The sequence below is a fragment of the Trachemys scripta genome, chromosome 7 (genome assembly GCF_013100865.1).
Source record: "Trachemys scripta elegans isolate TJP31775 chromosome 7, CAS_Tse_1.0, whole genome shotgun sequence".
NCBI lineage: Eukaryota > Metazoa > Chordata > Testudines > Emydidae > Trachemys > Trachemys scripta.
The window spans coordinates 19,991,665-20,008,313 of NC_048304.1; the positions used below are offsets into that span (position 1 = coordinate 19,991,665).

The 16,649-nt window shown below is 43.4% G+C and overlaps 1 protein-coding gene across 4 annotated transcripts in view; it reads left to right on the forward strand.

Annotated features, from left to right (window-relative positions):
- Positions 1-16,649, forward strand: part of GRIP2 (glutamate receptor interacting protein 2) — a 461,595-nt gene that overhangs the window by 369,638 nt on the left and 75,308 nt on the right. For all 4 annotated transcript variants that reach the window (XM_034774988.1, XM_034774985.1, XM_034774987.1 and 1 more), the window contains exon 2: positions 11,152-11,232. In XM_034774988.1, the coding sequence (XP_034630879.1) occupies positions 11,152-11,232 (81 nt within the window). The remainder of the gene's footprint in view (positions 1-11,151; positions 11,233-16,649) is intronic.

Consider the following 16,649-nt stretch of genomic DNA (forward strand, 5'->3'; position numbering starts at 1 on the left):
CTGTCAGGAATCCCTAGTTAAAGTCCCACCACCAAATTGAAGAAAAGATTTGAGGGGTTAGAGAGAGAGATTTTTCTCTGCCTCTAGAGTCTCCCTCCTCTGATTGCTGCTGGATCACTGCTGCCAGAGGTTACTCATCCCTAGGCCTCAAAAATGCTTATGAAGAGTAAATGGACTCTGGAATTCACTAAATGTCAGGTATTCTCAAGATGTTTTCCCAGGGGAAGGTAGCCCTGGAGTTTTCCACGAGGGAGAGACCGACACCCCACCACCACCATCCCACTACAAATTCTACAAACTGAAAACTCTGCTGGTATATTCATATCTTTGGTCTCTTTCTCAGGAACAAAGTAGAAGTTTTGCACTCAGTATATGGTATTGCATCCTTCCTTGGTTATGCTGTCATGAGAAAACATTTGTGTGTGGCTTTTGTTTTGTTTGTTAGTTTTTAACAGGGAAGCCAAAAGAGAGAAAATCCTCTCCCTCCCCACCTCGTCCCTCATCTCTCTTCTCTGTTATCTCCTGAATACCTGGCACATGTGGGTTTATCACAGGCTAAATGGGAAATTTTAAGCCCTTGTTTAAAATATTGTCAGCCCATCACTGGCTGGCCATTGAATTGGTCAGTAAATATGTTCATTTAACATAGAAATAACTTTGAAATTGCTCAGGCTGAACTGCAGGGTTGCTAGGATGGCAATTTTAAGAATATCTCAAATGCAAAAGAGGGGAAGAAGAACACTTTCTAAACCCCATTCAGGTCTGAGCAGCTCCCAACGGGAGAATCATGCTGATAAACACCTGCACACAGCTTTTGAAAGCGTAGGCGCTTCCTGGATGTAAATGTATGCGAGTTTTGTGAAGTTTACCTGTGTGGAGGTTGAGATAGCCCTTTGCAGTTCTAAATGCTTCCAGCCAGTTTCCTAGAGAATAAAAATGCAAAACACATTTTTAAGTCTTTTGCTCATTGCACCAGAAAAAAAAAAATATTGAGAATAATAAAAAGGGCGTGTGCTGCAATCGCCCAAAGTAAAAGTGAATCTTGCATTTAAAACCTCAACAGGAGCCTGGACTGCCTGGCATAAGAATTCTATATATTCATTGCTATAGACTTATGCTATTTGGTTGGGTCCTCTCAGATCATCAGATTTTTTTTTTTTTTTTTAAATGTACAACACAAATATCAACTTGGGTTTGACTTTTTGTAATTGACCAGGCACAGGATGCTGGAGTCACTATAGCAAAACCATGAATTTTATAAAGGAATTTAGGCACGGAGTACTGGGGAAAGCTTCCTGACAGTGGAAATCGGTCGGCTTTGGATCAGACCCCTAACTACAGCTGAACAGAAGTCCATAGGAAGACTCCAACTGATGCAGAATTATTTTTAATAATAATAATAATAATAATAAAAAAAGTACATGTTCTGCAGTCTTCCTTCTGATTGCTGTGTAGGCATACCCTGAGAGTCCACTGCCAAACAGTCAGAGATCTGTGGGAATTTTGTGTGGGAATGTGCATGTTTGTGTGTTCTTTGGTATCTTTTAGTAGAGAAGATGCATTTTGGGGGGGGGGGAGGATGTTTGAATGAAAAATAACCTTTATTCAAAATGAGACACTGGATTTCTTTTGCAAATTTCATTTCCCATACCCCCAACAAGATTTTCGTGATGTGGTTTATTTTTGTTTATGGTCCATTTCTATGAAAAAAAAAAATTATATATATATATATATATATATATATAATATATATGAGTTGAAAGTTTTCTTGGAAAATGCTATTTTGAGACCAGCTCTTTGTTTGAGACTATTTGTTGGATGCTTCATCTCTAATTTTTTAGCAGATCAAACACCTGCTATTTGTGCACAGATCTGTTTTGGATTGAGAACAGTTTCTTGAGGGAAGTTGTGGAAGTTCCATTATTTAGGATATGATTTAAATCTAGAAGGGACAAACTAATCGACAATATACAGCAGGGAATAATTCTGCATTAGCAGGGCATTAGACTGCGGTGGCCTCGAGTGTTTTCCATCTATCTAACATACTACGGTAGTAGGGTTTATATGTATCTGAGCACCTCCTCTTTAATGTACGTCTCACAATGGCACTCTTCCTTACAAGGTGCACGTTACAGATGGGGAACTGAGGCACAGAATGACTAATTGACTTGCCTAAGGTCACATGGGAAGCCTGTGGCAAAGTAGAGAACTGAACCCTGGTCTCCTGCAGCTGAGGCCAGCACCCTAATCAATGGACCACCCTTTCTGTACAATATTTAACCATTGTGCTTGGTGTGGGGCATAATTCATCTTCTTTGCTAACCTGGGTGTAAAGCTTGTGTGTTCAAAATGATTCCCCAGCCCATAATCTTTGATGGAGTTCAGATCTGAACTTGGCAGCTATCCATGCAACAATCCATTGGATTTGAAAAAGACAGTCAAGGAGACCTTCATAATGCAGATCCATTTTTCCCTCATGTACTAAGTTGATTGGATTGATATCCCTCTTACTATGGATTCTCATTCTGATCCCCCTACAGCCTCTCTCCCCTCCCCCACCCCACCCCCTCAGATATTGCAAAGCAAAAGAGCCTCAGCTAGTGAGGCTGAAGAAACAGCGAAGGGAGGCACTGGCTATTTGGAGAGCAGGTAGCAGTAAATTTGTAATGCATATTTGACATGACCAGCACTTCGGTAACAAATGGTGTTTGTACAGTAAGCAGTTCAGTTCTGACTCTGTAGTTCTGTGCCCTTTAACAGCAGGTGAGAGGTATGTTCTCGGCACCTGCAAGTCCTCCTTTGCAACAACCTAGCAACACTTAGGCATGGACTTGTGTACAGGAGTTGACGGCAATAAGTTCTGAATATGAAAAGGGAAAGCAGGGGAGAAGCACAGTGGTGCTTTATAGTCATGGACCCTGGTTTCCTGGCTAATAAATTCTGTGTTACGATGCAAAACAGCAGCATCTCCCTTATCAGGGAATGGAAAAGACTCCAGTAAAGAACAAGAAGACAGTGAACAATTTAACTGCGTATCTCTGACTCATTGCTGCATCAGACTCTGCCATTCACAGCTGCTCTCCACAGGGTTCTTTTAAAAATAGGTGGCTTTCCAACAAGGCTTCTAGACAGACATACCTGCTATGCATCCGAAGAAGTGAGGTTTTTACTCACGAAAGCTTATGCCCAAATAAATCTGTTAGTCTTTAAGGTGCCACCAGACTCCTTGTTGTTTTTATACCTGCTCACAGATACTCAGTGTGGTGTGCCCTTTGTTCTTTCAGTTAGTCTTTCCTAAATAGACTTTCTGTCTGAACAGGTGATTGTCTATCGACATAATGATGTGTTGTAGCCATGTTGGGTCCAATATATTAGAGAGACAGAATGGATGAGCTAATATCTTTTACTAGACCAAATTCTGTTGGTGGAGAGAGGGAGAAGCTTTCAAACTTACACTGAGCTCTTCTTCAGACCTTGAAAGCTTGTCTTTCCACCAACAGAAGTTGGTCCAATAAAAGATATTGCTTCACCTACCCTGTCTCTCTCAGCAGTTTTTTGAAGCAGGTTGGTTTCTGTTGCCATAGAAGAAAGTGAGGCAATAGAGATGTAGGAACACCTGCCATAATTCTCACGTACTCCATCCCATCAAACACGGGGATGGGTGGGCCTGCCTTCTGTGGGTGGTGGATGGGTATTGACTTACTAAACTTACTATCTATCTGCTTATATTTGGATGACACCTTTTTTTTGAATGACATGTACAGTCTTGACCTCTGCATTATTTTAGGGGGGGTTGGTGGTATTGCCACCCTTACTTTTTTGGTGCCCTCAGAGCTGGGCAGCTGGAGAGCGGCAGCTGTTGACTGAGTGCTCAGCTATGAAAGCAGCATCCCACCAGCAGCAGCGCAGAAGTAAGGGTGGCAATACCATACCATGCCACCCTTACTTCTGCGCTGTTGCCTTCAGAGCTGGGCGGCTGCTGACTAAGGGCTCAGCTCTGAAGGCAGCAGCGCAGAAGGGTGACAATACCATATCATGCCATCCTTACTTCTGCGCTACTGCTGGTGGCAGCTCTTCCTTCAGAGCTGGGCTCCCAGCTAGCAGCGCAGAAGTAACGTTTGCAGTACCGCAACCCCCCCTACAATAACCTTGTGACACCTCCTCAACTCCTTTTTGGGTCAGAGTCCCCAATTTCAGAAATGCTGGTCTCCCCCATGAAATCTATATAGTATAGGGTAAAAGCACATACAAGACCAGATTTCATGGCGGGAGACCAGATTTTACAATCCATGACACATTTTTCATGGCCGTGAATTTGGTAGGGCCCTACTGATAGACTAAAACTCTGGCCTTGGATTTCCATGTTTGCATACTTTTGTCTTAGGCCTGGAACGTGTAATCCGAATCCTCAAGGATGAAAAGTGGGTTAGATTGCTAGCAACAAGGAAATTACTTTACTTTCCAGTATCCACCCTGTGGGTGCCAGTAGGTACCTTGTGGTCTGGCACCCAATTGTATTTACTGGTGGTGGGGCTTCTGTTGTTACAACTTGGCATGAGTTTAATGATCGTTAAAGCCTACTGCCTGGCAGCTCTGGAGACTGAAATCCAAGGAACAGAAAACAGCACAGCATGCTGCCCCCTGTTGCCTGGATGACATGCCCCAGCTGTGAACTGAAGGGAACCCTTCTAGTGGGATGAGATTGCTCTCTCTATGGCCCAGCCGTCCTTGGACTGTCTGCCGTTGACAGAGGTTAATCAGTCACACCTGTGACGGAGCTCTGAGAGGAGGGAGTGAGGTTAGCAGTAATATTTAATTAATATTCATTAGTAACTTGGATCAAGATTCCTAGTTTCTTTCACGTAGACCACCAAACAGCTGTACCATAGGAACATCTTTTGGTCCCTACTAATCTGGGCAAGATTTGAACTAGTGACGTAAGCCTGAATTCAGCAGGGTACTTAAGCAGGTGCCCAACTTTCAGTGTGAGTAGTCACATTTAATGGAATAGAACTCTCATGCTGAAAGTCAGGCACCTGCTCGTATACCTTGCTGAATTGCAGCCTTAGGGTGGGAAAGACTCCCTAGCCTGTTACCAACTCCTGAGCTATCTCCTCCCTCTCTGAGCTGTAATGTTAATAAATGCATTGCAGGTCTTCGATCTCAAGGCAACTGCGCTTGTGGAGGCTACTTGATTGATTGATTTGATTGCAGCCACACAGACATTCAGAATTTTCAGTAGATGTTCAGATGTTTGAACATTTATAGGTTTTCAATGGAAATTCAATCAGGTTTCCTTGCAGCTCTGTGGAGTGTTACCATGGCGTCTCATTCTTCGGTTATCCTGTGATAGATTTCCTGGTACTTTGAGACTCTGCACTCAGTGGTCATATTGCCACTGACCTCACGGAGTGAAATAGACCTCATCTGGTGGTATGTCATGAGAGCATTTATAGCCAGGACAAGTTTAAAGGGATGCTGCCGAGATTTTTTGTGTGTTTCTACCACGAAAAAATACATAATTAGAAATACCTTTGTATCCTGATAGTTTGTGTTTTTCCTTAAAAATAAACAGTAATTTAACTTAATTTTGGGTTGAATTTCGGATTCTCAGACCTTGCTAAAATTCCCAAAATGCACAGTCTGGCTGGGCAGCACCTGTCTGTGAGGTATCCCGGCATGTGGAAAATTTAGCAACATTCTTCCACCCCACCTCTCCCTCTGTGATGCCATCACAAGGAGCAGATTCCAGGGACTATGGAGAGAAACCTGCTGGGAAGAGGGAAGCACCACTGTTCTACGGAGAAGTGGGGTGGCACCTTGGTCTTGTCCGTATAAGCACAACCATGACCTCCATTCTTGTCTGATCTATGTACGATGATCAATTCTTGAGCTGTGCCCTGCTGCAGCTTTTCTGCTGACATGTTTGTGCATCCACACCTGCCATGCTGCTTAACTATGTTCGCACCTATGCATTCTGGGAAAACTTCAGTAGCTATCCCAAACTGCCTCAGCATGGGATAGTGCCCAGTGGAGTTGCTTGGAGAGTGCCAGCACTAGTATGTGCAGCTGCTGTGATGTCCTAGGCACAGACCAGGGGGATAGGAGCACAGGCCAAGCTGGCTAAATAGGTGTGGTCTAAAATGGTGTGCTGAGACCAGGAAGACACCATTTGCCAGCCTAGGCCTCTAGCAGGACAAAATGCTATACCTAAGTGCTAGTGAGCATGTCGTGTCTGGGCATATACCACGCTGAGTCAACCATACCATTAACTGTCTACCCACTGTGGTAAGCATTGTAGCCTTCCCAGGGCCTTAGAGTTGAATCCTGACTCTGGTGCTTCTGCCTCCTTTCTCATCTCCTTAGTGGTGACTTCCATGTGGTTTTGTCACCGTTCTTGTTTCCCTACTCCTCCCACTTGATGCTTATTACTGCAGGTATGCTCCTGTTATAAAAACCTGTTCACACTGCAGCAGAACACCAGTGCCATGCCACAACGCGAAGAGTATGTGGGAGGTTGTCCTGTGTTAATATTGGAACTGAAATTTTGGAAAAGGCATCTAAGGATTTTGTAGAACCCTTTTAATTGGCACAGATCCTAGTAGAAAAACATGTGCAGTGTTGCTGTCTCTCATGGGTTTATCACTAATCTTGTGATAGCTGTTGGTTTTTAAAACCCCAGCCCCTGGATTCACGTGACTATTTGAGAATCTCAATTTTTCTTTTTTAATGAGTTTCTAGTGTCTTGGCTGTGAAAAGCTTGAAGACATGAACCCCAAAGGCTCCAACACCAGAAAGTAATAAATATAATATATATATTGGGTTCTTTTTATTGGCTAATATCCACACCTCATTTGTAAGTCAGTTTCATTATTTGGGTGGGGGCGGGAGTGGGGACTCATGAATTTTGAACACTTGAGGTTGGCAATACAATGTATGCCAATGAAGTGATTATTGTGCTTACCAGAGCCTCTTAGGAATATGTTTTGTGTAAGGGAACAGAGATAAGAGTGGAGATTCCTAAGCATAAAACATTAAAATTTTAACAAATTTAACAATTCCGTTAATGCCAGTTTGAGTGGCAGAGCAGGAAATCGGCCGAAAATGAACAATGGGCTCATCAGTGGGGAATCTAACGCAAGCAAAAGCCAATTCACACTTCGACAGGCCTCCTGCGGCAGCTTCCTTAACTGCGCAAACATTTTAGCCAGATAATGAGCAAAAACAAACATTTTAGCATAATAAATTTCTTTGGAGGAAAGAACACATGAGGGAGGTGAATCTTGGTGCTCATTATTTGCCAGCTGATCTGTCTGTCGATGAAATACCAGAGGATTTTGTTGACCGGCATCCTTTCTGCATGTCTAATCATGAACACTGAATGGAACTTCATTACTTGTCCTAGCTGCTTAGCTGTTGATGGTGGCTGCCATTAATCTGAGGGAAATTTAGTTACTTTGGGTTGTTTCCTAGAATGGAAAGCCTATTTGTTTGCCAACAGATATAGCATTTTTTGGATGTGAGAGGATAGCAGCTACTAACGTGAGACTTCACATTCAGTGTTTATTTGGGCCACTGCAGGGAAATTAAGCATAGAAGTGCTCTGGTGGTTAACTAGTCTGGGGTGGTGTGTTTATGTGAAGCAGATGGTTGGCTGCTGTACTTTGCCATCGGATTATTGAGCTGGCTTCAGATCCTCTTCTGTGGTTTCCCAGTAATGCTGGCTTTGCATTTGCTATATACAGTAGCATTTTGCCTCAAGGGTAGCACCTTGAGTGTCTCTGCCAGGCCAGTTTACCCTATACTTCATGTTTTTAAAAAGGGGAAAAAAAAAAATTTTCCTCTTGACAAGTTCAGAATGCAAATGGCTTGGTGTCATTCTGGATTAATTGGCGGCCTCAGACCCAAAGATGCCCTTTCCTAATGGCGTGATCTTGATCTCTCGTGCGCCAAGCATGGCAGAGCTCTGTGCTGCTGACTGTTCTGACGACAGTTGCTGAAGCAGAAATCCTGTTTTGAAATGTAGCTGTTGGCCTGCTTACTGTAAGATTGAGGCTATGGTGATCAAGGGAAATGCCCCAAGTCCTGCACGTTGTCATCATGGCAGGGTGTTTTATTCAGAAGGCTGGATGTCCATATGGTCAAAGCAGCATTCTCTTGCTTTTGGATTCATCTAATTTTGGCTAATATGGACTCTGCTGTGTGATCCTCGGCATTGCGCTCTATATGGCTTAGTCAGCAGTGCTAGAAGTGGTTGTTTACAGAAAGGAGGTGGCCCTGTGCTGCTATTCCAGAAATCTTTCTTCAGTTACTAGGCGCACTCTCACTCCCCTGACCGCTAGGGAGATGGAGAAGACCCGACGTTTCATGCTCGTTTATAGTGTGGATTCCCCACTCTACATGGTGGTGGCAGTGCTGTGAAAACTGGCTTGCTCCCAGAGCCCCGATTAGTTAAGCCTTTAAGAGGTAGGCAAACAAGGGGAGGTGGCCTCTCCATCCCCCCCCCCCCCCCCCCCCCCCCCCCGAGTCCCGTTAGCTAGAGGGCAGGCAGGAGATCCCACTTCTACTTCCTGTTTGTCCCACTGGAGGGTGGTGATGCTGTCTGAGAAGAGACTGCATGGGGCCTAGCAGCTGGTATCTGCTGCTGCAGGGACACAGCAGGCCTAGAGTTTGAGGTCAGGGCTGGGAGATGTGCCTGGGGAGCAGCTGGGGTGCCTGGCAATGCTGCGTGTGAGGATCTGCCCCTGCCCAAAGGAAAGCGGTGCCAAAATCAGTGACTGAGGGACCGAAACTGGAGGGGCAGTTTAGACTGTATGTTGGTGCATTTTGAGCTGCATTGTGAAGCACTGAATTCTTTGTTCTCCTTAGCTGTCCCTTTCAGTGACACTGCGAGGTAAGGAGTGAAAGTTGGGGGCTCCCCTCTAAGGCAGGTGTTTCCTATCATAGTAATGACCTTCATGGCTGAGATCCCCACAGTGCAAGGTCTCCCGGTGTTATGGCTTCCCCATCAAGGACATATTGGTGGGGGGGAGAGGGCAGAAGAGTGACTTCATTTTTTTTTTTTTTTTTTTTTTTTTAAACCAGGTGCTGCAGCTAAACTGTCCTTAGTAAATTAAACCTATATCCAGAATATTAAGCCCAGATTTAACCCTGCCCCCCACTTCTGCATCACCCAAAGGATTGTTTTCATTATAAATGCAAATTAACTTTCACACCTTTTTTGATCCTAGAATTGGGGCCAAGCTATACAAGCTCCTATCAGCTATCAGGGCCTCGGCCTGATGATTGCTTTAATTATCTGAACAAGTGTAGCCTGTTTCAATGCTGGTATAGACTGCTTGTGTTGTGCTGTCAGATCTTGGAAGGGGGATTTCACACCGTGTGGTTTCATTCCGAAGAGGCCTTACCTGCTCCATTCCTTTTATTTATTTTTAAAGGAAGTGTCTTGTCCTCCATTTTAGAGATCGTCATTACATGTTGCGCTAACGGCAAATGTGTAGATTGGCAAGGCAATTGGTTGCTGTCTGTCTAGCTCCATGACTGCTTCAGGCGGGCTGCAAATCTTGAGTGCCTGTACTTGCTGGGTTCTTGGCACTTGATGTGGTCAGGCAGAAAGTGAATAGACCTGCATTAATAATAATAATAAATAGAATGGTAGCAGTAGGAGGTAAAGTAACCAAGCATTTTTCTTTGCTCATGTGGGGCCAAAATCTGCCCTGATTTATAACCCCCATAGAAGCCCACCGTTTTCAGCGAGTTACAAGCTAATTGTCTTTTGATGGAGTTAAATGGAGTGTAAATTGGGTCCTTTACCTTAGTAGAGAAGCAAAACTCCTGTTGTCTCTGACCTGTACATAAATTTACTGGGGGAGGGCAAAGAAGAGAGATTGTTCTCCAGATTTTTGTTTTAACTAAATTTTGTAATCTTTACAGCTATTGAAGATGAGTTTCAAGATACCCCAGGAATGCAGTGAATGGGAATTGGGTTTATCTGATCCTGCATTTCTTTAGTATAGTCTCCCTAACTTTCTAAACCAAGATTTACTGAAAATGCATTGATCTGCAATGTTCAAAGTGCCCAGTTACTAAAGGCACTTCATATATGTGTGGTAGTGGAATGAGTGGGAGTGTTTTATTCAGTTCAAACTAAACAAGAACTTTACAATTTTTAGCCTTCACAGTTCTGAGTGATAGTTCAGCTTGATTCTTTATCTAATCAGTTCTTCCATCCTAAATGATTGGAAACCCATCCCCAGATACTTCAGTGATTAGAAACGTAATAAATATCTATGTTGTAGAGAATTATTTTTAAGTCTTTGTTGTCAATTATAGAAACCAGATACTGTGGAATACCAATCATTGCATTCCTAAGTTTCTTGACATTTGCTTTGCTTTAACCTCTCCTGAAAACTTAATGACTGGCGTATTTGGTTCAGTCAATTTTAAAAGCCTCTTTTTTTCCACTTCTTTTTTTCAGTATCCTGATTTCCCCATGAATAAACTATATGCATCTTCCAGTACGAATAGATAAATCATACTTAATACTTGCATTTGGATTTAAATTGATGTCAGACAAGTCTCTTTCTAACACCATTTCCTTCTATTCCTGCATTTTTAAGCCTTTTTAAAGAGAAGGTGGTTTCTCTACTGTACAGTAGCTGAAGCTGTAGCAAGGAAATGTGACTTTGAAAGAACAGGATCTCTAAGAATAGGCAATTTAATTCAAGTATGGTGATTTAGTGCCCTGTTAGTATCCTGATGTATTACTCCATTTCCAAAGACCATGCGTTTCTTCACAAGCATGATGACAGGCTTAAAACTTGAGACTGATGTTACAGCTTTTCCTCATCTCTACTGTTGCACACGATTACAGGACTAAGGGAATTTGCTCTCTCCTAAAGGATTAGCTCCCAGAGAAATAAATCAGTGTGTGTTATCACCCCACTTGTCTCTTCTTTCTCTCCCTCCCCCAAAGGCTGTAGAGCCAATTTAGATTGTGAAGTGGTCCTGTGGTTAATAAAAACCTTTCTCACCTGAAGCCAGGAACTGGGATGAGACACTATCTATAGAAATGGTCATGGATGAACTCTTAAAAGTAGCTTTTGTTTTCAGTATAATCTTAGCTTCTGTTTATTTTTTCTTCCCCGGAAGATGATGGCCCTTACTCGAAGGGGAGCAAAGACTCAGGTGGACTGGACACAGCCCTCGTCTCCAGAAGGCAAAGCATTCCAGGTAAATGAAAGAACTACTACTTGTTCCCACTCTAATGTAGCTGTCGTCCCCCACCGGCGGCATAGCAGTAATCAGAGCAACAGACCGCGGTATGGTTGGTCCCATTGTGGGTGGAATGTAACAGGTACTAAGCTGTGCAGATTTGTTCTGTGTTGTTCTTATTACAATAGTGGTTAAAATGTGCCAAGCGCTATACAGGTCTAGAGAAAGACTATCCGTGCCCTGAAGATCTTACAATTTAAAAGAAGTGGGGGATAGGAGGTGGAGGGAAAGGCAGGAGGAAAGAAGTGGTGAGGGTGGTCAGCAAATGTCTTGCTAGTTTGATAATTTAATGTATTTGGTAGATCTGCCTGTCTCCCCAGCAAATTTTGTTGTTCTGTTGGCTGCCGTTATCGGTTACTTGGTAACTATTCCTTGCCTATTTTATTTGGTAACTTTTTTTTTTACCCCTTGCCTATTAATTCAAGCTTATAAAACTTTCCCTTCCACTTGTCCTGATCAAGGAGCCTTAGTCTATCCGCTCTCTCTATGCTGCCTCATGAGAAGTACAGCCACCCTCCACTCTGCCATCCGCTCCAGAGGTTCTGGCTCAATGGACAAGTCTACACTGTAATCTGGAGGTGAGATTGCAGCGCATGTACACATACTCAAGCTAGCTCATTAAAAATAGCCGTGAAGCTACAGTGGCACAGGCCCGTACAAGCCCACCCAGGATCCTGGCGGATGACCTGGGCTGCCATGGCTTTACTGCTGTTTTTAAAGAGCGAGCTCAATCAAAGCTAGCTTGGTTATGTCTACGCAGATTCCAGTCACACCTCCTGACAGCAGTGTAGACATACGCAGTGAGAAGACAAAAACTGGCCACTTGCTCAGTCGGTGCATGATGATTGGAACCTGGTGAAAGGAGTTTGTGATCTAGGCCTAGTTCTGAATGGGCAAGCATCTGCAGGGCAGCCTGTCTGGGAGATACAGCTTGAAGCTGGAGATACGAATAAACTTGGAACTCGAGACTCCATTTCGCTATTAAATTTGGGCCCTGCTTGGGGCCTGCGGGCGCTACAAATGTACTGAAGCTGGCTGAAGAATGGAACCATGAAACATTTAAAACTTCAAAGCTTTTTCTATTACACAGGATTCCAAACACTCATTTTTTGTATTTTTTTGGGACTTTGTTTATACTGAATTTTTAATCAAAACCATTATCAAAATGGTGCTTGATGTTTTCCGTTTGCCAAACCCAGGTTTTTCAGTAAATGGTTTACCAAATCCCTGGTGTTTCAATAAATGAAAAACTTCTATAATAGGGTTATTTTTTTAAAGGCTATGGAAAGATTGCAAAAAATCAAACCTTTTCAAGAAAAGTGTGGTGGGGGGGAGGGCAGTTCCTCTGAAATTCTTCATTTTTTTTTTTTTAAACTTTTTTTTATTAAATTTTTTTTTTTTTTTTTTTTGCTTTGACAAACTTCTGCCAGGTTTAAAAATGTCATTGAGGCATCATGGGAGCAAGCGAACAGTACTAAACACTTGGTGTGGACTGGGACTGAGATGTTTAGCAACATGTCAGCTCTTTGTGATCAACTCTGAGTTCACGCTGTAGTTAGTTGTGACCGATGTCCTCTAGGGTTAACCTTGACCACATGCAGCATTAAATATGACAGTCCAAGTCTCTGCCAACCTCTAAATTGTGTTTAACATTGTGTTAGGTACCGTGACTCCTCACTCACATTCTAACATGATGTAATTTTCCAGTGCAGAAAAGCCAATAGGGGGCCAAAGATGTAGTGTGGAAATGGAGAAACTTTCACTGCTGTTACTGGTGGTAGGCCTCTTCTGTAGATCATTACAATGCTCTTGAACAGTGTCAGATGGCCACACTGGCCAACGAATACACATTCTAACAAAGATGGGGGCTTGGTATCCTCGTATGTATGTTGAAAGATGAAAGTAAGAAAAGTAGAGCGAGGATCTGTGGGATTTGTACTGAATGTGTTTTTGGGGGGTAGGGACAGGGCAGATATTTGCCCTGCTCCATTGTTTTTTGCACCCCTTGTGAATTCTAAGATGGAAACAAGCTAGCGTAGCCAGCTCTGTGCCTCCTGCTCTTGACCTCCCTGGTGTAGTGGGTATTCCAGGGATGGGAAGGTTCATGCCCAGTGTGCGCTGTGTTCTTGTGATCCTGGGCTGGAGCAAGAGAATAGTCTATAGTCTAACTCATCCTGGAGGTTGAATCAGTCCCTGACTGTATGTGAAGGGATGAAAAGGTGTTGGAAAGCCGTGTTGATGTAACTTATCCCTGACCTGGAGGGAGTCACTGTTAGGGATGGTTAATTCACCAAGGCTGGCCAGTCACTGGTCTCTCTCTTCTGAGACTGCCAACAAAGGTGGTGGTGGTGAATTATGATGGGAACCACACTGGAACCCCAAACTTATTTCAGATAGGCCCCTCGTCAGGTGTTTCATAAAATGATTTTGCAGGTGGCTCTTGGGTGTCTTGCCAATAATTAACTATCTGTCTTGACTTTTCTTAGGTATCTTGGAAGATTTAGTCAGCTCACTTAATGGACATAGTTTTTTTTAATCTATCGGTCAAGATAAACAATTTTCCAACTTCATTCTAGGCGTTGAGTTTCTCCTTGAACCCACAAGATGGATAATTGCACAATGGGATTTCTCATTTTTTAACACTTGTCAAGGACCAAAATCAAGCCCTATTGAAGAGCTAATAATTACCCCTTGTGGCACCATCTGTGTTGATCAGTAGTCTCTTTAGTCAAGAGGAAATTTGCAAGATAGTGCCGGATGGCATTCTGTTTAGAACAGCGGGGAACAGTGGGAAAGTTTCTGGCAGTTACTGAAATCCTGGATTGGTGAATTGAAAACTGTTACTGTACTTGGCGGTGAATCAAAACTGTTTGAGTTTAAAGACCAGGAGCATAATGGACATAAAATTTGAGAATGAATCAACGCTTGCCATGTTAAATGGGGGCACAGCAGAGATTGAATACCTTCCAAACGATGCTAGATCACAAAGAGGTTCCCCGCTCACATTAATCAAGTACACAGGCTTCAGGTGGGGGCGGGGAGATGTGCTTTACAAACAGCAACATGCAGAGTGACTTCAAAGAAATTGCACCTTGCTTTGTTACTGTGGCATTGCACAAAGAGCAAAGTGCCAGCCAGACCTCACAGACTAATTGTCATTTGGCACCACAAGGGTTAAAATGATCTATACGCCAAGCAAAAGGGGGGAAAAAACAACCCTACAGTTGCAGAGAGCTACTGTAGTGATAAATGATTCCAGAGATTTTCAGGGCCTGAAAATGCAAACTCTACAAATCTTTAAATGTTCCCCCTCTCTGTAGCAAATCTCAATTGAGCCTGCTGCATTATTCCATCCAGACAAACTCATTTTTGACCATTCACTGAAAAGATGCAAGATTTTAGCTTGCAGCTTCCAAAGCCCTGATCTGGAGCTGCTCTTTACAGTGCATTTCAAGTGGCCAGTGTCCCCTTCTTGTGAGTCTCTTCTGTGTCACACAGCATATTTTTCCTCTTAAGGTTAAAAGTTGTCTTTTTAAAAAATTATAAATGACTTTAATGCTCATGAAAAATGGAGACTAATAGCTTGTAGCATAGGCAGACACTGGGCAAGTTTCCTATGCCAAGCTCTGTCAAGAAGACACCCAAGTTTGTTTTTTTTTTCCCCGCCAGTCTTCTGCTGTTCCTAGTCTTCTGCCTGAGCAAAGAGAGCCCATAATATGTTGTTTCTGTCATGCGGACAAATAGCCCCAGGAGACTAGTCTGAGGCTACCAAATTCAGCTGCAACCCAACTGAGATTTGAATCCCAGGGTCCAGACATAGGCAATGCCCTACCTCTCCCTCTGCACCAATGCAGGGCGCTTTTGAAAATTCCACCAACATTTATTTTCCTTCTGCTTCCCTGTCCGTGTAAAATACCAAAATGTAAATCATTAGGGAGGCTGGCTTTAAACTGTTCGAACACCTAGGTGTAAGGTGTCGAAAACTGGCACCAGTTAACAACGTTTAACATTTCTTGTGTATGCAAGGACAATATTGTTCACCAATTGCAAACAAATATTCACTCTTAAAATAATGGAAGGGGCAGGGATGTGAAGAATGTCATGTCCACAGGAAAAAGAGAACTGACATTAACACGGTAGACAAGGGGATTAAGTACCACATAATTGACTCCGTTATAAATATTTATAACCATTATGTCTTGTAAAACATGCTCAGCCTATATCCATTATAAGTGTCCAATACTTTTGACTCCAGCTGGGTATGGAAAATGTCAAAACACCTGTGACAAGTCAGGCAAGCTGAAGAAGGGTGGAGTACAGTTGCAACTGAAAACTATCCTAAATGAAAGGATTTCACCATCCGTATCTCCCTAGCTGCCTGTCCATATGCCAACAGAATCCGACTCCTTCCCATCTCATACCCTGCACGTCTGACTCTTACCACTTCTTCCACCACAGAATTTCTAAGATCAATTGTGTGTTGTGTGTCCAGGCCCACATCTCCCCTCTTGATTACTGTGACCTCCTCTTCCCCAGCCTCCCTCACACCCATGCTGCTCCTCTCTGGTCCATACAAAACAGAGCTGCTGAGACGATCGCTCTTGGCTGTTGTTCTGACCTCATCACATCACATTTGAATCCCTCCGCTGCCTCCCTCTGTTTTACTTGATCAGGCTCAAGCTTCTTGTCCTCACACACAATGTCCTTCGCAGCTCTTCTCCTCCCTGTCTGTCTATCTTGTCTGTAATACCAGCCTCTCTTGTTCCATCTGCGTGCCTTCTATGCTCTTACACCCTCCTGCCCTCCCCCAGCACCTTCTTTCATCCCACCGCTTATAGGTGGTATACTTTTCCTCAGCTGATCCAGACAGCCACTCCTACGCCAAATCTCTCCTCAGGACACAATTCTACTTCAAGACCTGTAAGGGTATGTCTACACAGCAGCTAGACACCTCACAGGGTCCTAGAGTGAAGTCTACATGGCAGTGAAACAGCCATGCAGCCCGAGTCGGCTGGCACAGGCCAGCCACGGGTTTTTCTTTGCCGTGTAGACACCCCCAGAAATCAGCCAATTTAATGACACTGTAATAACAATAACGATGATAAGTAAATAAAAAGATCCATTCAAAAGTATCTGGCGGTCCGGATTTGGCCCACGGTCCGCCTATTGACTACCCTGAGGAGAGTGACTTGAGACAACACCCACCATAACTGGATTCTGATTCTGTTTGGAGCCTCTGGGCACTAGTGTAATATAAATATTTAGTAGTGGTAATTGTTTACAATGTGGGTCAGGTTATTCCGAAGCATCAAATGTCTGAATAGATACAGATATTTTTGTCGTGATCCAAAATAGGTAGGAGTGACCTGGAAGAA